This window comes from Myripristis murdjan, chromosome 5 (assembly GCF_902150065.1).
Source record: "Myripristis murdjan chromosome 5, fMyrMur1.1, whole genome shotgun sequence".
NCBI classification, from domain to species: domain Eukaryota; kingdom Metazoa; phylum Chordata; class Actinopteri; order Holocentriformes; family Holocentridae; genus Myripristis; species Myripristis murdjan.
In genome coordinates this window covers 34,599,920-34,623,230 of record NC_043984.1, presented here as the reverse complement: position 1 = coordinate 34,623,230, position 23,311 = coordinate 34,599,920, and the positions used below count along the sequence as shown (strand labels likewise).

Sequence of the window (23,311 nt, the reverse complement as noted above, 5' to 3'; positions counted from 1 at the left end):
AGCTTGTCTTCTCGAGCCCTGCAACTTCTGACTCACACTTTGATTTAGTCCTGTCTAGGTTATTGTAATTCCCTCTACACACGAGCCTCAGTAAAGCCGCGTTAAATATTTTACAGTTGCTTCAGATTATTTACTAGAACGAGCTGCAGGTCTCACATCACCCCTGTTCTGGCTTCCTTCCATCACCTCAAAAATTTACAAAAACTAGTTGTTCTCCTCCTGTGGGATCCAGTCAGAGGGAAATCCTGCTGGTTTGAGCCCAGAATCACAATCTCCTCCTCAGCATCTGGACTCTGAAGAGACGTTGCTGTGACTTGGGCCGATTCAGAAGAAAACAACTTGGTGATTCTGGGCTAAAGTCAATATACTACCACTACTACTACTACTACAATTACTACTGCTACTACAATTGCTACTACTACTAGTAGTACAACTATAGCCTAACAATTAATATACTACCACTACTACTACTACTACTATTGCTACTACTACTACTAATATACTACTACTACAATGACTGCTAAAACTACTACTACTACTACTGTTACTGCTACTACTACTACATCTACTAATATACTACTACCACTATTACTTTACTGTTAGTAGTACTAGTAGTAGTTGTCTAGAAAATTCAGAGTTTTTTGTTTTAGAATGTGGCCCCGCCCCCCACACCCCTGCAGTGACCCTGGTACTGCATCGTACAGAGGCCTGTGTGATCCACAGCAGCCACTTTAATTTCATTTTTTTTAATTTTTGTTTTTTGATTCCACTCCAGGAGGCGACAGCACCGATAAACAGGTGACGGCACAGACAGACGAGGCGCAGGGTCGTGTGGTAAAATATGGAAATTGCTCTAGTAACGGCTGTCTATCAGTAAATATGATGATAAATAATTTGTATTCAGAATAAACGATTTGTTTTTAAAATGATCTGAAAGTTGTGGCTGAACACACCCGCTAACATGATATTAACCTGTGAAGTTGGTCATTTAGAGTTGTTATTGTCATGCATTAATATTGATATCATTAGTCGTTATTATCATGCATTAATATTGATATCATTATCTCACAGATGCTGTAGATTGTCTCAATGTTTTCTTTTGAATCTTAACTGACGGTTAGCCCCGCCTGTCAGGGTCCAGGTGAGTCGCTGATGTGAAAATGGCGTTTAAAACTTACGAACCTCTGTGCAGTCGCACCTCCGGCAGCAAGATGGCGTCCAGGAGCCTCTGCTGCCTCTCCACCTTCAGTTTCAGGCGAGAGTTTTGCAGCTCGTACTCGGCCAGCGTCTCCTCCGGCAGAGCCAGCGTCTCCTTGGCGGCTGCAGTCTGTTCCCGCATCACCTGTGATCTCAGCTCACAGAGTTCAGACATCTTCACAAAGTTGAGATCCGACTTTTCGGTCCTTTGACTCCAAGAGAAAGTACTCAGATATTCGCCTCAGAAATGGCAAATGGTTGTATAATGAAATTAAAAAGTGGTTTCCTCTTGACTGATTAATTGATTGTATAAAAAATAAAATCATTAAACATGGAGGAGTGTAGATGGTGCATTTAGTAGTCTCACAGCCTGTGGGAAGAAGCTGCTCTGTAGTCTGGTGGTACGGCAGCGGATACTTCTGTATCTTTTGCCTGATGGCAGCAGGGTGAACAGGCTGTGGCTGGGGTGGCTGTTGTCTTTTAGGATCTTTTTGGCTCTGCGCAGGCACCTCACCTCCCTAATATCACTGATGCTTGGTAGATGTGTGCCAATGATGTTTTGGGCAGTTTTAATCACTCGTTGCAGAGTCTTCCTGTCCTGGGCGGTGCACATCCCATGCCAGTTTGTGATGTTTCCAGTCAGGATGCTTTCAATCGCTCCTTTGTAGAAGTTGACAAGAACTTGGCATGGGAATTTTGCTTTCTTAAGTTTCCTTAAGAAATACAGCAGTTTCTGAGCTTTTTTAACCAGGGCAGAGATATGTGAAGTCTATGACAGGTTCTCTGTTATGTTGATTCCCAGGAACTTGAAACTGCTCACTTGCTCCTGTTAAGCCTGGGCTCCAAACAAACTGAATCCACAAAGCGGAAACGGTGAAAATAACAAGAGTTCTTTAATGGAACAAAGGTTGGCCAAATACAAAATGTAACAGAGATATCCTGGGGAGGCTGGACGCGGCAGACAGGACACAGGAGAGGCAGGCAGGGTATAGGAGCAGAGGAAAAAGAGCCAAAGTTCAAAAATGGGCAGCAAACAAGCAGAGCAGAATACTCAAGAGTTAGCCGGGACGTTACCACGCGAGGGTACAGGACGAACTGGCGGTGAGTGGAGGTCTGAGCCGGGATTATAAAGGCAGTAGAGTGGTGGAGATAATGATGAGATGGAAACCAGGTGCGTGAGCAGGAACAGGTGAGTAAGAGGAATCAATGAGCCTGCCACGCCCAGCCTAGAGGGAGAAACACCCTGCGTTCCAATACTCATACTACCATACTATTTAGTAGGGAAAAAAAGAATTAGTATGTCCCAATACATACTAAACTACATACTTTGTAAGGGCAGCTGCAGTACATACTAAAAGTAAAAAGTATAAGTATGCGATTTGGAACGCAGGGACAGACACACAACACAGGGGGGAGGGGAAACAGGAAAAACACAGAGACAGGACAAGGGAGCTCCTAACAGCTCCACCTCAGCTCCATTGATGTAGAAAGGGTTGTGTGTTTTTGCCTCCTTTTTTCTAAAATCAACTATCAGCTCTTTGGTTTTGCTGACGTTGAGCAGTAGGTTGTTTTCTGTGCACCATTCTGCAAGATGGTTGATTTCCTCCCGATATGAAAACTCATCATTGTTGGAAATCCGGCCGATGGTGGTGGTGTCATCTGCAAACTTCACAATAGAGTTCTCTCCATGTCGGGGGTTGCAGTCGTGGGTGTACAGCGTGAACAGGAGGGGGCTGAGCACACAGCCCTGGGGCGCTCCGGTGTTGAGCACTAGAGTGGAGGAGGAGAGACTGCCAATCCGAACTGACTGGGGTCTGTTTGTGAGGAAGTCCAGTATCCAGTTGCAGAGGGTGGTACTGATGCCCAGAGTGTTCAGTTTTCCAATCAGCTTCATGGGGGAGATTGTGTTGAAAGCTGAGCTGAAGTCAACAAACAGCATTCTGGTGTAGGTGTTGCTTTTCTCCAGGTGAGTGAAGACTGAGTGGAGAGCAGTGGAGATGGCATCCTCTGTGGATCTGTTGGTTCTGAATGCAAACTGCTGAGGGTCCAGACTGGCAGGGATGTTGTTCTTTACATGCTGGAGAACCAGTTTCTCAAAGCACTTCATCAGGATGGGGGTGAGTGCCACAGGGCGGTAGTCATTTAGATCAAATATGACAAATAACAAAAAATTAGGATAAAGAAAGAAAGAAAGATGAAAATATAAAGTCAAATAAGAATAAGAATAAATAAATACAACAAATAAATGATTACAAATTAAGAAAGTACACAATAAGATAGAATACAATCCAACAAGCACTCCCATTTTTTTTCTCATGTTTTATGTTGGTCACAATAAGACGAAAAGATCAGATACAGAATTCTGTTTGCCTACAGGGAGTCCCTTTTTTTTTTTTTTTTTTAAGTCTCTTAATTAACTTTATTTTGAAATTCCAGCAGGGATCCTGAGGTTTCCACGGATCCCAACATGAGCTGCTGGTTTCCAGGGAGAAGAGTCTGAACATCATGGAGATCTTTTCTATGTGATGTGATTCTGCAGCCGTAAAACGACCGAATGGCGCCCCCTTCCTGTCATGACTCGACCACGCTGAGCGCCGACGACGAGAGGCCGGCAGGTCCAACGCTGCCGCTCTCACTTTGTTTTTGCGCTTGTCACACTGATGTCTCAAAATTGACACTTTAACCCCGCCGGCTGCAGAGGAACTGGCCCTCTCTAACAAGAGGCCCGTTTCCACCAAAAGGTTCCTGGTAGTATTTGGGGGGCAGGAGCTGCTACAGGAACGTCCTCTCGCTCGGCCCTCTCAGCTGCCGTGTCTCCACTGAGAGGGCCGAGCAGGAGGAAGGTTCCTGTAAAGTTATCGGGCGGTTGCGCGACCATGACCGGGGCATCAAAATGCGTGTTGTTAGCCTTAGCTAACATCCACTCAAGCTAACGTTAGCGTCCCTAAAAATGCCAGCTAAAAAGTGTGTTGTTAGCATTAGCTAGTACATTAGGCAGGGCCTTTTTTTTAGCCCCTGTAAAAGTTTAGGAACTCTCTCCTTCGGGGTGGTTCCGGCGGTGGAGACACGCGACAACGGTCCCGGCCCCGTAAAATTACCCCAAAGTTTCGGCAGTGGAAACGGGCTTAATGAAGGTCGACCCTTGATGGAGGTCTGCTCTCAGTTTTAGTTTCATCAGAATCGTCACTTTGATTCAACTGATTCTGATATTTCATTTTATAAACCATCTGACGCCTCGTGTTTATTCTGCTGGTTGAAATATTATTTCACTGTCACTTAAAGACTGTAAAACATTTGGCACCAACTCTCATGTGGACTTTTCAGGGCAGACACCCTAAATACTAAATATGAGCAAACTAATGGAAACCTAAAGGAGCCCAGACGCTGGCGTGTATTTTATCAGACTTTTATTTAACCCTCTGACTTAAATTCCCCCAATTTATTTTCAAAAACATTTTTAAAAATCACTACATCAGTCTACAAGATCAATTTTTGGTTGGACAGTCCAGAGTCATGAGTTAAAATAAATACAAGAAGAATTGTAAAATGTATTAATTTTAATTTTATAAAAGGGAAAATGGGCAGGCCATTTTCCAAGAGAGCTGATTGGTCAGTAGGTGGGGCTTTTCTACCTGCTGAGCTCTTATCCTGAACTTAACCTGAGGCCTGTACCATAAAGCTGGATTAACATAGCCGGGCTTTCTCTTACTTATCTGGCTTCACTTAACCAGACATCCGCACTCCAGATTTTCGGTACCATAAAGCCGGTTATCAACTCGCTAATTCCACCCAGGTGTAACCCTGGTTACAATATAGTAATAGAGCACAGGTAAGTATCAATCAATAACAATAGCTGGACCAGTATCAGAAGACACTAAGTTGTTAAGAGCCAGGAATTTGAACATCAAATGACACGAACACCTATGATTTGTGTTTTTTGTATGGCCACATTTATATTGCAAATTTAAAGCACAGGAAATATTTACAACAGTTAAAACATATAAACAATGAATGAAAAATACTAAATTAAAATAATAAAGCCGGCAAAATGAAAACCCAAATTCAGCCTTTCTTGCGTTGGGGCCCTTTTTAAAGTCAGTGTCAGTGTTTATTTGTCCTACCACACAGTCCGTGAGTGAGGGGAAATCAGGAATCCTGCTCACTTGTAGGTGTTGAATATCAGTGGTTCGGGTTGGCTCGCCACCCAGCTTGCACTGGGAATCGGTTCTGGATCTGGAATTCTTCAATCTCACACACACCCGGCAGGATGTGCTCTCATGGACGTGCAACAGCTGCGACCCTTGTCATGACGTCCACTCACAAAAAAAAAACCCTGACCTATAGCAGGCCAAACGATGGATCAGCTCATTAAACTCATACATTGTCTGTATAAATCATAGTTAAGTTCTAAATCTATTAATTTTCACCAATTAATAATGTTCTATTTTCTATTAATTAGTTCAAATTAGTTCTGAAAAGGTTTTGTTGTACAACAGTATTCAAATCTACAAATATCAAATATAAAGCTACAGCTGTGCAACTGTTAATGTATTCAAAGTGCTTCTGGTAAACATATATTCACAAGAACTGATTGCATCAATAACAAAATATATTATAAAAATAAAATAAACATCATGAAATATTTCCAAAATGGCAAAAACTGAATGAAATGCAATAATATTTGTGACATGCATAGCAAAGTAGAGGCATTAAGGCTCAATGTGCTTCATTATTTCTCCCTGCACCGGTGAGAAAACAGAGAAAAAATGCACTAAACACCCATTTTGCGTATTAAATGCCCACCCGAATAACTGCTGGGGCGATTATTTGCATCATAATGAGGTAACCCAAAATAAGGCTACTCACCTTAGTTTTGCAGAAGTAAACAGTTTTCCGCACAATAACAGTGCAGCACTTTTGTTTTTTTGTCAAAATAAGAGCGCTAGCTAACGTTAGAAAAAAAGGGTGCACTGTAATCTTAAATTGCCCGACTATAAATATGTTGGACAGTAACTGTCATCACAATAATGGCCTGGTGCAGGTCTGTGCAAAAATAAATAAAGGCCTGCAGCGAATAGCCGCGTGGTTCTTTTAAACGCCCGGGGTCCAACTTGATTTGGCATATTAAACGCCCGGGCGATTAATTGGTGAAATACGGTATACAATCAACTAGCAAGGTTAAACAGTGTTAGCACTCACTGCTGAGTCAGTCAATGTATATGCTCTTTAGCCAGTCAGAAGAGAGAATCAGCCCCTCTCCACTGACTGGCTGACTGTTAACGGCTATAATGTTATCAACAGTACTAATGAAAAACTTTACAACTTCTGGAAATGTTTTCGTCTTGATGAGACAGAGACAAAAAATCACTTGCTGGTCGCGGAGTTGACGTTGCTCCAGACAATGTGGGGACAGCAGCATCCTTTACAAAATGTCTTTGTGAAACCGGCATTGTATTGTGTCAGGTTGATACCCTTTTAAATTGCATTTTAGATATAAAGTCATGGATGGCAGAGAACTTCCTACAGCTCAACCAGGACAAAACAGAGGTTTTAGTTATTGGCCCTGAAGGCAAGAGAGAGAAACTATTACCAAAACTAAAGGATTTTAAACCTTCACAATGTGTCAAAAATCTGGGCATCCTTTTCGACTCTGAGCTTGATTTTATTCCACACATTAGAAGTATAACAAAGATAGGATTTTATCATCTTAAGAACATGGCCAGAGTTCGCCCGTTTCTCTCTCTGGCCAGCACAGAGGTGCTAATGCATGCTTTTATCTCTAGTCATTTAGATTATTGTAATGCCCTGCTTTCTGGTCTCCCCCCGAAAGAGAGTATTTCACACCTTCAATTACTCCAGAACTCAGCTGCACGTGTGCTGACGAGGACCAGAAAGCAGGCTCATATTACACCAGTTTTAAAATCACTGCATTGGCTCCCTGTGCGTTTCAGGATTGATTCTAAGGTTCTTTTATTGGTTTTTAAGTGTCTTAACGGCCTTGGGCCTTCTTATCTGTCTGACCTGCTTTTACCCTACCAGCCCTCGAGCACCCTGAGGTCCTCCGGTACCGGTCTTTTAACTGTTCCCAACGTTAAAACAAAAACTCATGGTGAATCTTCATTTTATTATTATGGCCCACGTCTGTGGAACAGCCTGCCGGAGAACCTCAGGGCTGCTGAGACTGTTGATGTTTTTAAGCGCAGGCTCAAGACCCACCTTTTTAATTTGGCTTTTATCTGATTCTAGTTACCACTCTTTTATGCTGCTTCTATTGTTCTTATTGGTTTTAGTTGCTTGTTAAATAATTTCTTTTTTTTTACTTTTTAATACATATTTATGTTGCCTGTATTGTTTTATTGTTTTTAATTTTATTGTTTTTAATTTATTAACACTCACCCATTTATTACACTTCATTTTTTATATTGTTTCTTTTTTCTATCCCTTTTAGTATTGATTGTATTTTACTCTGTTGTCTTTTAGTTTTTAGCTCCAGTGTTTTCGTCATGGGGGCCCTCCACACCCGGAGCTGTGTCTGGCCTGCCTGCGGGGGGTGCCGTCCTGGGGGTTGTCTTGGCCTGGATGGTTGGGGGCCCTGTTCCATGGCCTTATGGCCGTGGTGTGGGCTCCTGTCTGTCTGGGTCGGGGTGGTCTCTGCGGTGGCGCCCCCTGTAGTCGTGAGCTGGGATGTCTCCCGGTGTGGATGGCTCCCAAAGAATGAATGGTGTTTCCTCATCTGGTCCCTCAGCGCTCAGCCATGTTTTATTTTATTTTTGGGTGGGGCTGGGGTGTGGTGGGGTGTATGCATGTGTGAAATATGTTGTACTTGTGTGTGTGTGTGTGTGTGTGTGTGTGTGTGTGTGTGTGTGTGTGTGTGTGTGTGTGTGTGTGCGTGTGAGTGTGTGTGAGGGGGTGGGGGATTAGGGTTGTATGTATTTTAATGTAAAGCACTTTGCGTTGCATTTGTTTTATGTATGAAAGGTGCTATATAAATAAAGTTTGATTGATTGATTGATTGATAAAACAGTCGGCGCTGAAATGAGCCGAACAGACGAGCAAATTTGGACTAAAACCCTGCGGGACCCGGGAAAAAATGACCGTCAGCCGCTGGTCTGTCCCGTGTGTTTCTTTTGGAAGAGTGTGCAGAGAAACATGAGTCTCCTTGCATCCGTCTGTGGGGCAGCAACGTTTCTTCAGCATGTGGCTAACTTGTTAGCTTGTTACCTGTGGAGTGGAGGTGGGCCGGCTAGTTTAAGTGGGCACAGTCGCCTTATGTGACAAAGGAAAACAAAAACACAGGAAAAGCAGCCACACACACACTGTCTGCATTTGCACGTGAAACAGTTTATTTAGTAAACAGGCATTTATTACAGTGTACACTTTGCTGGAACTCTAATTCTCTCTGTATTAACACAAGATATACAAAATGTGTTGGGATGTGCTGCATCTCTAACATCAGCATTGACTGAAGCATCTCCTGCTGCTGCTCTCACCGACACACCCATGTTTGCTTACATCTGTATGATGCTCGATGAAACTTCTCCCAAATACACACACAAATACACACACTGACTCAGGCAGTGACATCAGCAACCACACATCTAGGAATAAATTCAGTGATAGAACAGCAACATGCATTGATCACATTTATGTTAACAGACCAGAGTACTGTTCAAAAGCTATATCAGTTCCACTGGGTTGCAGTGACCATAACCTAGTTGCAATTGTGCGAAAAGCTAATGTACCTAAAGCTGGTTCCAGAATTAATTATAGAAGGTCTTATAAATGGTTTAATCAGGCATTATTTGAGGAAGAGGTCAAGTGTGTGAAATGGTCGGATGTGTGCAGAGAAGAAAATCCCTCTCGAAAATCCAGAAAAAGCACTGTGTGTATTCATGAAGTTATTTATGGAGATAGCTGATAAACATGCTCCAATGAAAAAATGGACTGCTCGGTCAAATAGTGCACCCTGGCTGGATGATGAATTGAGGGGATTAATGGCCCAGCGTTATGAAGCCAAAAAAATTGCAGATAGAACAGGTTCAATGTCTGATAGACAACATTATTGTAAACTAAGAAATGCTGTGACGAAATTAATAAAATAATAAAAAAAAAGGGAATATTATAGGCTGAAAATAAATGATGCTAAAAATGATGGAAAGAAGCTATGGAGAACGCTGAATAACATAATGGGGAGGAATTCAAACATGCAGGCCTCTTTCATTGAGAAAGACGGTACATTTATTACAAAGCCATATGATATTGCAAATTATTTTAATAATTATTTCATAAGTAAGGTGGATAAATTAAGGAATGCCATGTGTAGAATAAATGACAATGTAGCATACAACATTATTAAAGATGGTATCATTAAGGAAAAGCAGTGCAGGTTTGTATTTCAACAGGTAGGGGAAGAAAATATTGAAAGATTGCCGATGCATCTGTCTGACGATAAACCTCCTGGTACAGACAATCTTGACTGTAAAATACTCAGAATTTCAGCTAAACATGTACCCAAGCCATTATGTCATATATTCAATAAGTGTCTAGAGCAGGGTGTGTGCCCAGATATTTGGAAAGAAGCTAAGGTTATTCCACTGCCTAAGGATAAAAGATCCACCTTCGATGGTCCTAACAGTCGACCTATAAGCCTCCTTCCAGTACTAAGTAAAATCTTAGAAAAAATTGTATACATTTGTAGCAGGATAGTCTCTTCCTCCTCCCCTTCCCCCTCCTTTTCGCTTGCTCCACACCAGGTGTGGGTCATCTCGCGGCACTAATTGCGGGGTGGAGCCGCTAGCCTTTTAACTGCTCCGGTGTGTGTGTTTGCTCAGTGTGCTACCTTGTCTCTCTCGCGTCTGTGTGTGTCGCGGCGTTCCATGTACTTTGAACCGTGTGGCGGTTGGCGTTGCCGATTTCGCCAGGTCTTCTCCATCTCTCCGAAAATTGTAAGTCCTTTTCGCCTTGTGGTATTTGGGTGTCTCTGCGGTCTCTGGGCATTAAACCTGCTTTACGTTGTGCTTGCAGTGAGGCTGTCGGCTGGTTGCGGCTGTGTGGGACTGGAGGTTGTCTACGCTGTTGTTCGCTCTCTCCAGGTATGTCGGCTCAGTTAACCCAACGGCAGCTGTAATCCAGCTCGCTAGTGGCTGCTATCCGGCTAGCCGCTAAACTTTCTTTTTGTGGTCTCTCAGCAGCGTTTAACTGCGGCCTGCTGCTCTCCCTCTCCTCCCCGGCGGAGACGCTGTGCCTGTGCTCTGTGGTAGGTGGCCTGTAGCCAGGTTACGCCTGGTCATTCACATTGTAACCAACATAATTGTAAATGCTATTTTGTGTGCGCACTTCGTAGGCACGCTTTGGCCTGGCCGTGCGCTGCGGTGCTCCACTCTCCGGCGGTCAACGCTCTAGTGCACCGGGACTCTACTGCTGTCTTGTTTGGGCTGTCTTGTATTGCTGTGTATGCTGCCTTGTCAATTAGCTCATCTATTGTCTTGCATGCCGCATGTTTTGCACAGCCGCATTTATATTGTTGGCTCCCACTGTGGCCGCAATTACGCCACTGTTTATTTTACCCTGTTTGTTATCGCCAGTGACTTCTATAAGTGCCGTGCTGTGATTGGCTGATCTCCCGCACCATTGTGCGCGGGGACGAACTGCAATTGGCCCACTTTTGGGTCATTCCCAGTAAACCCTGAGTTATTTTATTTATTTACTTGGTGTTGTATATTATGAATATTGTGTTTTGAGTTTATTATAATTTGCTCTGCTTTATTTTTGTGTTCTTTCTTAATGTTTTTGTGTGCTTATGTTTGGTTTGTGTGAGGTTTAAGTGTTTAATTCATTGTTTATTCCCTTGGTTGTTTTGAGTTTTCCTTTATTGTAATTGTTTTGATTTCCTATGCATACTGGTGACCCTAAGTGAGATTGTTGTAGTGGCCGTGTTACAGTATTTGAAAAGACCCTTGTCACTGTTTGTATTCTACTTTGTTAATATTGTGAAAATAAATCAATTTTTATATTGATTTCACGTCTGGTCTGGGTGCATTACGAACCTGAATTAAGTTCCTGGGGGTGAAATTCCCCCAGGTGGCGTTGTCGAGCACCTTTAAATTCAAGCCTTATTACATCATTATCTTCCAACCACCCGTTTTGCCACACATTCAAATTCAGGAATATATGTCAAGTAATGGTCTGATCACAAGCTACCAACATGCATACAGAGCTGGGCACTCCACAAGCACAGCATTAGCACAAATAATGGATGACTGGCTAAAGAACATGGATGGTGGAAGGCTTGTAGGGGCAGTATTGTTAGACTTCAGCGCTGCTTTTGATGTTATTGATCACTTTTTGATGCTGAGAAAACTCAAAAGTTATGGTTTTAGCTCAGTTGCTCCTTCCTGGATGGAGAGTTACCTGTCTAGGAGAAAGCAGAGTTTTTTTCAATGGAAGCTTTTCTGATAGCAGGGAGTTACAGTGTGGGGTTCCTCAAGGAAGTTCCCTAGGCCCTCTTTTATTTACCATATTCACAAACGATCTACCATTAATATCAAATAAATCTAGTTTGGTTATGTATGCAGATGATTCCACTATGTACAGTGCCGCATCTACTCTTAAAGAGCTAAATGATACATTAAACACTGAACTTAAGGCAGTAGCTGACTGGGTCGCCAAGAACAAACTCGTGCTGAACATAGCTAAAACAAAATGTATGGTATTAGGATCCAGACATATGCTGGACAGTGATCCTCAATTGAGCCTGTCACTTGCCGGAAAGCAAGTAGAACAGATAAGAGAGGCTAAGCTGCTTGGCATCACATTAGACCCTAAACTAAATTGGACAAAACACATAGATAACATAGTGACAAAAATGGGAAGGAGCATTGCTATGACTAGAAAATGCTCAAAGTACATACAGCAAAATACTATGAAAGAAGTGACACAAGCTCTAGTTTTGTCACACCTTGAGTACTGCCCTGCCATTTGGTCATCTGCTTCAAAGAAAGACATGCAAAAATGCAAATAGCTCAAAACAAGGCTGCAAGATTAGCTCTCCAGTGCTCTAAAAGAACACATGTTACAGAACTACACAGAAATCTCTCATGGCTTCCTGTTGAGAACAGAATACATTCTCGTATTCTCACTTTTTTCCGGAATGTGTTAATTGACAAGAAACCACAGCACTTCTATGACCAAGTTGAATACTCACGCGATATACATAACCACATGACTAGACAAGCCAGTTCAGGTTATATTGAACCACCTAAACCAAGAACAGAGCTACTTAAATCTACTGTTATCTATCGAGCTACAACAGGATGGAACTCATTGTCTAATGACATAAAGAATATTAGTACGAAATTTAGCTTCAAGAAAAAGTTGAAACAACACTTGATGCAAATAAGCCTTTACTAATCCCCAGAGGTGATTTTGGTGTATTTCAAACTGATTCTGTCTTATTTACTGTAGCATCTTTTTCTTTAATTATTGAGAAGACGGGTGATTGCTGAATCGTGAAATGATGTAATGTTTTTATTCTTGTGATGGACCCCAGGAAGACTAGCTTTTGTCTTGACAAAAGCTAATAGGGATCCTAATAAACAATAAACAACAATAAACACACACGCATGCAGGACTGCGTCTCTACAGGTTCTCCCCAACATGGGTTATCATGTGTCTTTTGAGGTTTCCTTTCTGTGTAAACCCTTTACCACAGACGGAGCAGACGGATGGTTTCTCTCCAGTGTGGGTTCTCATGTGTTCATTGAGGTGTCCTGTCTCGGTAAACCCTTTACCACAGAGTGAGCAGACGAATGGTTTCTCGCCAGTGTGAGTTCTCATGTGTCGCTTGAGGTATCCACTCATGATAAACCCTTTACCACAGAGTGAGCAGGGGAACGGTTTGACTCCAGTGTGGGTTCTCATGTGTATCTTGAGGTTTCCTTTCTCGATAAACCCTTTACCACAGAGTGAGCAGACGAATGATTTCTCTCCAGTGTGGGTTCTCATGTGTCGCTTGAGGTTTCCTTTCTGTGTAAACCCTTTACCACAGAGTGAGCAGATGAATGGTTTCTCTCCAGTGTGGATTCTCATGTGTCCATTGAAGTGTCCACTCGTGGTAAACCCTTTACCACAGAGTGAGCAGTCGAATGGTTTCTCTCCAGTGTGGATTCTCATGTGTATCCTGAGGGCTCCTTTCCGTGTAAACCCTTTACCACAGAGTGAGCAGGGGAATGTACTCTTTCCTGTGTTCTTGGTCTTGGAGCAGGAAGCTGGTTTCTCTCCCACATCAGGACTGTCATGACTGAGAGGGATGTCACTCAGTGGGTTTGAACCTGACTGGACTTCACTGGTCTCATCCCAGTCATCACTATCCTCAGTCTCAGCCTCAGAGGAGGGTTCTGGGTTCCTGGCTCGTTCCTCTCCACCATCTTCTGCTTCCATCTGTCCAGTGGAGCGGCGGCCGTCTCTGCTCCACTGAGCTTCCTCTTCATCATCCTCACTCTTCACAGGGACAGCAGTGAACGGCAGCCTGGTGATATCCTGAGGCTGCTCTCCTTGCTGATTGGTGCAGAGTTCCTCCTGTTCCTCCTTAATGTGTGGGGGCTCAAACTCCAGACTGGGGGTCCGCTGAAGCTGCTCAGGGGGGACCTCCTCTTTACACACCACTGGAAAACACACACACATACACACACAGAGAGAGAGAGAGACACACACACACACAATTATGCTTGGAAGATGACCCGAGCCTGTCAGCATCACTTCATGTCAGCATAATCCCTACTAAAGCTTTTGTAAAAAAAAAAAAAAAACAGATATGGTGACAATCAACACTTGCTTTTTATGTTTTTTGTTGGTTTGTTTTGTAATGTTAAAGAAAAACCACTGTAGTCCAGTCTAGGAGTTTGCTGTAATGGTGTGAGTTCATTGAAGTATAGCGGCACACTGGTGAACTGACCGACACAGAGGGTATCTGGTACAGTGAGCTGACCAAAAGCAATGTCAGGGGAAGACCTTTATACAGTGAGTACAGACGGTATGTAAATAGGCAGAGAACAAAAGGTGAGGGAAGGTATTGTAAGACAGTGATCAAGGTATTTTAAGGCAGTGATCAGGTAGGGTGCGGTTCCGAATGGGAACAAAAGACACGGTAAGTGTTCATGTGCATGCCTACAGGATTAAAGGCCAGGCTCAGACGACAGGATGGGCCCGTCAATTAGCAAGTCTGAATCAATCAGGAAGTCTGAGCCGCCCAAAATGTGTATTTTCCTTCCACAGTAATTAGGTGAGAAATAGGTTGTTTCTTATTCTCACCTAATTCCAGTTCACTCCATGATTGCTTGGCGACCAAAGATCGGACATCCCGTAACTTCGCCCACCAGAGCCCCAATAAAAACTTTGTTTTACATGGTCCTGATAACCTCACCGCCTCAGTTGATGAGATTATTGGCCGACTTCACTCTAACAGCAAACCTGCCACTGAGAATCTCTTTGTCATCTTTGACCAGTTCATGTCTTCATGTCTCAAAGCTCGCCCAGTGTTTTCTTTAAATAAAAAACATCGCAAAAATAGCTTGTCTTCTCGAGCCCTCCAACTTCTGACTCACACTTTGATTTAGTCCTGTCTAGGTTATTGTAATTCCCTCTACACATGAGCCTCAGTAAAGCCGAGTTAAATATTTTACAGTTGCTTCAGATTATTTACGAGAATGAGCTGCAGGTCCCACATCACCCCTGTTCTGGCTTCCTTCCATCACCTCAAAAATTTACAAAAACTAGTTGTTCTCCTCCGGTGGGATCCAGTCAGAGGGAAATCCTGCTGGTTTGAGCCCAGAATCACAATCTCCTCCTCAGCATTTGGACTCTGAAGGGACGTTGCTGTGACTTGGGCCGATTCAGAAGAAAACAATTTGCTGATTCTGGGCTAAAATCAGCAGGATTTCTTTGTTCCTGAATCCCATGTCAAAGTAGAATCAGTTGATCAGCTGCAGGCCTGAGACACGGCCAGCAGGAGGCAGCACATGAGTTTTTTGTCTCATACATCTGTGACTTTAAAATCTCAGAATTTGGGACTTTGTTTTTTTTTTTTAACATAGATTTGTGAGGGTTTTTTTGTAAGCAACCACTTTAATCTCAAAAGTTTTTTTCTATGAAATTTACAACTTTAATCCAGACAATTCTATAGTACTACTACAATTATTATGACTATTGCTACTACTACCACTACTAGTGCTACTATTACTACTACTACTATTACTACTACTACCACTACTACTATTGCTACTACTACTACCGCTACTACCATAACTACAACTATTAATATACTACCACTACTACTACTACTACTACTACAATTGCTACTACTACTAGTACAACTATAGCCTAACAATTAATATACTACCACTACTACTACTACTATTGCTACTACTATTACTAATATACTACTACTACAATGACTGCTAAAACTACTACTACTACTACTGTTACTGCTACTACTACTACATCTACTAATATACTACTACCACTATTACTTTACTGTTAGTAGTACTAGTAGTAGTTGTCTAGAAAATTCAGAGGTTTTTGTTTTAGAATGTGGCCCCGCCCCCCGCCCCCCTGCAGTGACCCTGGTACTGCATCGTACAGAGGCCTGTGTGATCCACAGCAGCCACTTTAACTTCAATTTTTTTTATTTTTGTTTTTTGATTCCACTCCAGGAGGCGACAGCACCGATAAACAGGTGACGGCACAATCAGTAAATATGATGATAAATAATTTGTATTCAGAATAAACGATTTGTTTTTAAAATGATCTGAAAGTTGTAGCTGAACAGACCCGCTAACATGATATTAGTCATTTAGATAAGTTGGTCATTTAGAGTTGTTACTGTCATGCATTAATATTGATATCATTAGTCGTTATTATCATGCATTAATATTGATATTATCTCACAGATGCTGCAGATTGTCTCAATGTTTTCTTTTGAATCTTAACTGATGGTTAGCCCCGCCTGTCAGGGTCCAGGTGAGTCGCTGATGTGAAAATGGCGTTTAAAACTTACGAACCTCTGTGCAGTCGCACCTCCGGCAGCAAGATGGCGTCCAGGAGCCTCTGCTGCCTTTCCACCTTCAGTTTCAGGCGAGAGTTTTGCAGCTTGTACTCGGCCAGCGTCTCCTCCGGCAGAGCCAGCGTCTCCTTGGCGGCTGCAGTCTGTTCCCGCATCACCTGCGATCTCAGCTCGCAGAGTTCAGACATCTTCACAAAGTTGAGATACGACTTTTCGCTGCATTGACTCCGAGAGAAAGTACTGTTGAAGAAAATCACTGTAGTCCAATCTAGCCCTGCGTTCCAAATCGCATCCTTATACTTTTTACTTTTAGTAGGTACTGCAGCTGCCCTTACAAAGTATGTAGTTTAGTATGAAATATGCATGCATATGCATACTATTGGGACACACTACATACATCCTCCCTGAAGTCCGGCCCTCTCGCTCACTTCCGCCGCCGTCCGTAGCGGCAAATTTGAATGTTGTTGTCAAAATGCCGGTGCTGTTTCATACTGCGCTGTCCTCTGTCATATTTATTATCTTCTATCTTCCTGTCGCTTCTGCGGTCACTGAGCGAGTTTTGTGCGATGTGTGTGTTTTGTTGTCGTCCGTATGTGGGCGTGGCCACTCAGTCAGTGCGACGTAACGTCCGCTGCACAAAGGATTGTGGGTCAGAATGGCCAGAGCAGCATGCTGAAATCCATAGACATAGAAAGAGGCTGTATGTATGTCTGTGCTGAAATCCATACTGTGAAATCTGACCGGATGTAGTAGAACATCCTGGTACTCTTGGCATACTGCATCTGACATACTATGTATTGGGACACACTAAATCTTTTTTTCCCTACTAAATAGTATGATAGTATGAGTATTGGAACGCAGGGCAAGAGCATCTTCTTCTTCTTCTTCTTTTGATTTTATTGGCGGTTGGCAACCGACTTAAAGGTGCATTACCGCCACCTACTGGACTGGAGTGTGGAACAGTAGATTAACAGACCAAAAAAAAAAAAGGAAACTAAATCCTCTCCATCAGTCTTGTAACTTTTAAGTATGTAATGAGATGACCATATATCCTTGAATCTACCCCAAGTAGATTCCCTATATTCAGGCTTATGTTGGCTTTTTTTGCTGCTGTTATCAGTGCCCTCCTTTCCTCCTCATATGCCTTACACTCCAACAGTACGTGCTGGACCGATTCAGATACACCACAGTGCTCACATTTACCATCTAAGTGTTTACCTATTCTGTGAAGTGTGTCATTTAGTCCTGTGTGCCCTATCCTAAGCCGTGTGATGGCTGCCTCTTCCCTCCGGCTCCTGCCCATCCTTCTTCCCAACCCAACCTGTTTCTGTATATTATAGAGGTGTCTTCCTGTGTCTTGTATGTCCCAATATTCCTGCCACACCTTTCCCACATGTTTCTTAATTAATGCTTTCCCCTCTGCCCTACTTAACGGAATTTCCATATTTACTGTTTGTGATTTAAGTGATTGCTTGGCCAAAATGTCCACATCTTCATTTCCTTCTAACCCTACATGAGCAGGAACCCAAATAAAACATACCTTCAAACCCCTCCTGTGCATTCTGTACAGTACATTGTGTATTTCAAAAATGAGATCTTGCCTACATGATTTCAGGGTTTTGAGACTTGTAAGTGCTGCCCAGCTATCTGATGCTATTAATATGTTGTTGTGGTTATTCTTTTCTACCCATTCCAATGCCAATATAATAGCTGTAAGCTCAACTGTGTATACTGATAGATGGTCTGTGGTTCTTTTCTTGATATGTATTTTGTAGTGTGGGATGAAGACTGCAGCTCCTGTACGTCCAGTATCAGGGTCTTTTGATCCATCAGTGAAAGCCATTATTTTGTCTGAGAAGTGCTGCTCCAGATATCTCTGAGCTACCCTCCCAGCCGATACCTGCTTGCTTCCGTTCTTCAATTGTTGTATATTAAAGTTTACTGATGCCTTTACAAATAGCCAGGGGGGAGTATGTGAGTATGGGACTGTTGGACTGAATTGAATACAACCAGGGGCGGACTGGGACAAAAAATCGGCCCGGGCATTTTGGACCAGACCGGCCCACCGCATTCGATAACGCACACCTTTCCGGTCTTTTTGCTCTCTTAAATGTGTATACCAACTGTGCAACTCTTTAAAGCCATAATGCCATGCAATTAGTTAGCTGTCATCAGCAGTGTTGGGCACGTTACTTTGAAAAAGTAATTAATTATAGTTACTAGTTACTTCTACTAAAAAGTAATTAATTACCAGGAAAAGTAACTATTACGTTACTTTTTAAAAAAATTGTTCAAATATGTCAAATTACTTGGCTGCCCCAATCATACTGGACTATAGTACTATACTATATTATAAAATATAATAGATAATAGATGAATAGGAATTGAACTTTTTTATTCTATTGAAGAGGCCACAACTGGCCAACACCTTTTGGGCATCTATTTCAGATCAGTAAGTGCAGGTGCCTATCAACATGAATGGAGAATGAGCCCAAACTGCACATAGGAAGGTCATGGCGACAAACAAAGTATACCACACAAATCCTTTAAATCTGAATCTGATTCGCTTGGTAGATATATCTCCCCATAAAGTTAGAGCAAGGCATTAAAAAAGACAAAAAAGGCAAAACAAAACAAAACAAAACAAGGCAAAATAGTAATAACAATAATAATAATGATAATAATAATAATAATTTAGCACCTGGGTTACAAATTCACAGAGTACAGAAATGAAAATTACAGAAACCCTAAATACCACTGTGTGTGTCATCTAGCCAGTGACAGGCAGAATAATAAGAATCACTTCACTGTCATGGTTAACAACAAAGTGAGGTAGGCTAATAAAGTAAAATCCGCCTTTTGTCCGGGTGGGGAATTGAACCGAAGATCTCCTGCATGGCAGACGGGGGTACTATCCGCTTTACCATCGGGAATTGTGTTCCTCTGCCATTGTTTGGGCATGTTCTTCATTCATGTTGATAAATTACGAAAAAGCGAAAAAGTCCGATCGGTTTGAAAATTGACAGCCGCTTTTTTTCTCGCAGTTTCTCTGCGCCACTTTTGCGTTTTCTCTCCATCTCAGTAGATCCTATGAGATAACGTTCGACCCGCGTTGCACTGCACACCGGCACACCGAGCCACAGGCTCGTGATATGATTGGGCCAGCCCCGTGTCAGTGAAGAAAAATAACCAATGGGCCGCAGAGCAGCGTGTCTCAAGGGCCGGCCCGGTGCTGAGTAAACAAACTCTTGCAATGACTTTATTTGCCGAAATCATTATGCAGGCGGGACCAAACTAAGGAAAAGGGGTTGTTTAGCAATGTGATTGGGCCAGCCCAGTGTCAGTCGGGCCGCTGATCTACTGATCTTACGGTCAGCTATTGCAATAATAATTAAAAAAAAAAAAAAAAAAAAAAGTGTCGGGGGACTGTCGGCCCACTTAGCACATCGGCCCACCGGGCAAATGCCCGGTGTGCCCGATGGCCAGTCCACCCCTGCCTCCAACCCCCACAGCTCTTACAGTTTCTTCAGATGTTTTCAATTCTGTGAATTCTGTCAATTTTTAAAGTTGAGAGAGAAGCTCCTGTCTCCGGCTATGTCGGCGCCGACAGGATTTCGCAAACATACTTTACATAACGATTTCTCCGTGATCGCTTATTATATTCGAAAAATTTAAAAAACAGCTGTCACCGGAGAAGCGGAGCTTTTCGCCTCTATGCAGTCCATTACGGTAACTCCACAGGATGATTGACAGTTCGGCCGTCCAATCACAGCAGAGTCCGCGGTGCGTCACATGCTTGTAATCTGAGCTTCTCCCTACCGTAATGCCTGATCCAATGGTGCATCGAAAAAATCTCAGCGGTCTCTGAGAGCGGAGAGGCGGAGCGCTCCCAGGGAGAGTGGATAGACCAGTCATTACAGTATCTCACTGGCCTGCAGCCCACAGAGCCCCCCCCTCTGCTCTCTTCCCTGCCCCCAACAGCAGGGAGCAGTAGAATACACAAAGAGCCAGCAGGAGGGCCAGACAGTGTTTGCTGTAGAGCTGTGTGCTACAGGAGAGCATTATAGCAGTGTTTGGTCTGCAGTGTTGGCCTCTGTTTACAGTTAGAGAGGAACTTTTCAAGGACTTTCATAAAATACGCCTGGACAATATTTGTGATAGCAGGCTGAAAAAGGGACTTCTGAAAGCCCAGGACTGACAAAACTTTTTGTACATATGCAAGATAGGTCAAAGTTCAAATTGTACATTTCCAATTGTTTGTTCCTGTCATTTCAGAGTTCCTATGTTGTTATAAAGTTGAAAATTCCAGATCCGTTTTTGCTCTTTTTCCCCTTTTACCTGTTATTATACAGTCAAAACACACAGAAAATATTGAATAACTGCCAGGTATTGAAAGATGAATTTTTATTGCAAAAATGAGCAAAAGCACTCACTCATTGCACAATTCTGACAATTCTACAACCATAAAAAGCAAAATAAATCCAGGCGGATTTGGTTGAATTGCAGGTGTAAGAGGGTTAAAGGATACTGATTTTCCATTTGTATATTTTTCAACAAATGAGGTTTCTGCCAATTTAATTAGTGAAGCTTGGATCACAATTCAATTTTCAATTTCAGTTTCAATTTCTGATGCTGTCCTGACAGTGCAATTGACAGTGCTGTGGGATTTGTTGGTGTTCCATCTGGCTTCTCAATGGAGGTGCCGTAGGCATGGTAAGGTTCTGGGAGGCTCTATATGGGCAGTTACTCATCCAATGTTTTGGCTCACCACAATGGAAGCAGTTCTCATGTTGGTTGCTTGAAAAGGGTGAGTTGTGACTTTGATCATGATGTTGATGATCTCTTGGCCCATGTTTTTTGGCTCCACCTCCCTCTTTTGTAGGTTTTTCTGCCACTGCATCCTCCTCTGGTTGCTCCACCTGTGTAGTGAGACACTTGGGCAAGCATTAGCATTTCATGCATTTTACATTATCTTTGCTCTGTGTTATCCCAATGATGTTGGGCTATCTCTACTAGCTACATAGGTTTTCCTGTCCATCCAAGTGTCAGTTGTACTTTTACTTTAATCTATGGCTGAAGACTGTTCACAAGCACATTTTGCACGTAACCAGGAGGAAGTTCAATCAATCTGATTTTGTGACAGGCTACAATTTTCTTTCGCTGTAGTCACCACCTTAAAGCTCCCAAGGATTCTCATCCTTCCTTGTCTAATTTTGGTGAAGGGACTAAAATCAGTCTGCTGTACTACCTCATGTTTTGACCTGCAAATGCCATGATGCTGTAGAAGGCATGCGCTTGCTCTGGTGTGATTCTTGTAAATTCAGTGGAATTGCAGGAATTTTACAAACATCAAACACTTTGTCTTTCAAACCAGATGTTAAAGTCAGTTTTAGCAGTTGCATTCAATCTCCCACTATTTCTGTTAGCTCTCTTCGATTCCAAGCTTTACAGACAAATGCCTCTTTTCTTAACCCAACCTTCATCATCTCTCTAGTCAGAGAGATGATGAAGATCTTGGGTACACAAAATCCAATCATCATCAGCGTTGTCATCATCACTAGATTCTTTTATCTCTTTCACAAGATAAAGGCTTTGGATTAGATTTTTTGTTTATCTGCGTTGTGTTTTTTTTTTTTTTTTTTTTTTTCAATTTAGCTATTATATTAGCTATTATATTATTATATTGTCACTTAAAGACTGTAAAACATTTGGCACCAACTCTCATGTGGACTTTTCAGGGCAGACACCCTAAATACTAAATATGAGCAAACTAATGGAAACCTAAAGGAGCCCAGAGGCTGGCGTGTATTTTATGAGACTTTTATTTAACCCTTTGACTTAAATTCCCCTCATTTATTTTCAAAAACATTTTTAAAAATCACTACATCAGTCTACAAGATCAATTTTTGGTTGGACAGTGCAGAGTCATGAGTTAAAATAAATACAAGAAGAATTGTAAAATGTATTAATTTTAATTTTATAAAAGAAGAAGAAAGGGAAAATGGGCAGGCCATTTTCCAAGAGAGCTGATTGGTCAGTAGGTGGGGCTTTTCTACCTGCTGAGCTCTTATCCTGAACTTAACCTGCTCCGGAGCAGGTTAGGTGTTCAGCATATGTTACCATGGCAACGTAGCCTGATAAAAAGTAAGCCACCTTTATGGTACAGAAAAGCCAGGGTTAAGCCTGAAGTTAGCTCGCTAAGCCGAAATCCAGCTTTATGGTACAGGCCTCTGGTCCACCTCCATGTTCCACCTGCAGGAGCTTCTCTGACCTTCCATTCTAAATCCAGAGGCTTTAAAGGCCCCATGGTGTCCACTTTTCCTGGGTTTTATTTGAACTGTTGATCTCCCTGCAAGATGTATTTGTGGTTTTGAGTACCTGTGGTCTGCTAAATATAGTTTCACAGCTCCTCTCTCTTGCCTTTCACCAGAGCACTGGCAGCACGGTTCCTTTAGCCAGTCAGAAGAGAGAATCAGCCCCTCTCCACTGACTGGCTGACTGTTTTCTGAGTGACATATGGTCGGGCCAATCACAGGCAAGTTAACGGCTATAATGTTATCAATGGTGCTCATGAAAAACTTTTACAACTTCCGGAAATGTTTTCGTCCTGATGAGACAGAGACAAAAAATCACTTACTGGTCGCGGAGTTGACATTGGTCCAGACAAGTTGGGGACAGCAGCATCCTTTACAAAATGTCTGTGAAACTGGCATTGTATTGTGTCAGGTTGATAAAAGAGTCGGCGCTGAAATGAGCCGAACAGACGAGCAAATTTGGACTAAAACCCTGCGGGACCCGGGAAAAAATGACCGTCAGTCGCTGGTCTGTCCCGTGTGTTTCTTTTGGAAGAGTGTGCAGAGAAACATGAGTCTCCTTGCATCCGTCTGTGAGGCAGCAACGTTTCTTCAGCATGTGGCTAACTTGTTAGCTTGTTACCTGGGCAGCGGAGGCGGGCCGGCTAGTTTAAGCGGGCAGAGTCACCTTATGTGACACAGGAAAACAAAAACACAGGAAAAGCAGCCACACACACACTGTCTGCATTTGTACGTGAAACAG

The 23,311-nt window shown here is 42.6% G+C and overlaps 1 protein-coding gene and 1 long non-coding RNA gene across 2 annotated transcripts in view; one reads left to right on the top strand and one right to left on the bottom strand.

Annotated features, from left to right (window-relative positions):
* The window catches only part of LOC115359829 (zinc finger protein 585A-like), a 1,044,768-nt gene that overhangs the window by 47,563 nt on the left and 973,894 nt on the right, over window positions 1–23,311 (bottom strand). The window contains exons 5-8 of the mRNA XM_030052472.1: window positions 21,024–21,174; window positions 16,254–16,443; window positions 13,670–13,859; window positions 12,853–13,411 (exon numbers count right to left, since the gene is read on the bottom strand). Of these exons, the coding sequence (XP_029908332.1) occupies window positions 12,853–13,411; window positions 13,670–13,859; window positions 16,254–16,443; window positions 21,024–21,174 (1,090 nt within the window). The remainder of the gene's footprint in view (window positions 1–12,852; window positions 13,412–13,669; window positions 13,860–16,253; window positions 16,444–21,023; window positions 21,175–23,311) is intronic.
* Window positions 10,036–11,213, top strand: LOC115359773 (uncharacterized). Its single transcript, XR_003928277.1, has 4 exons — window positions 10,036–10,142; window positions 10,222–10,289; window positions 10,386–10,453; window positions 10,541–11,213. It is a non-coding gene; the product is annotated as an uncharacterized LOC115359773 (long non-coding RNA).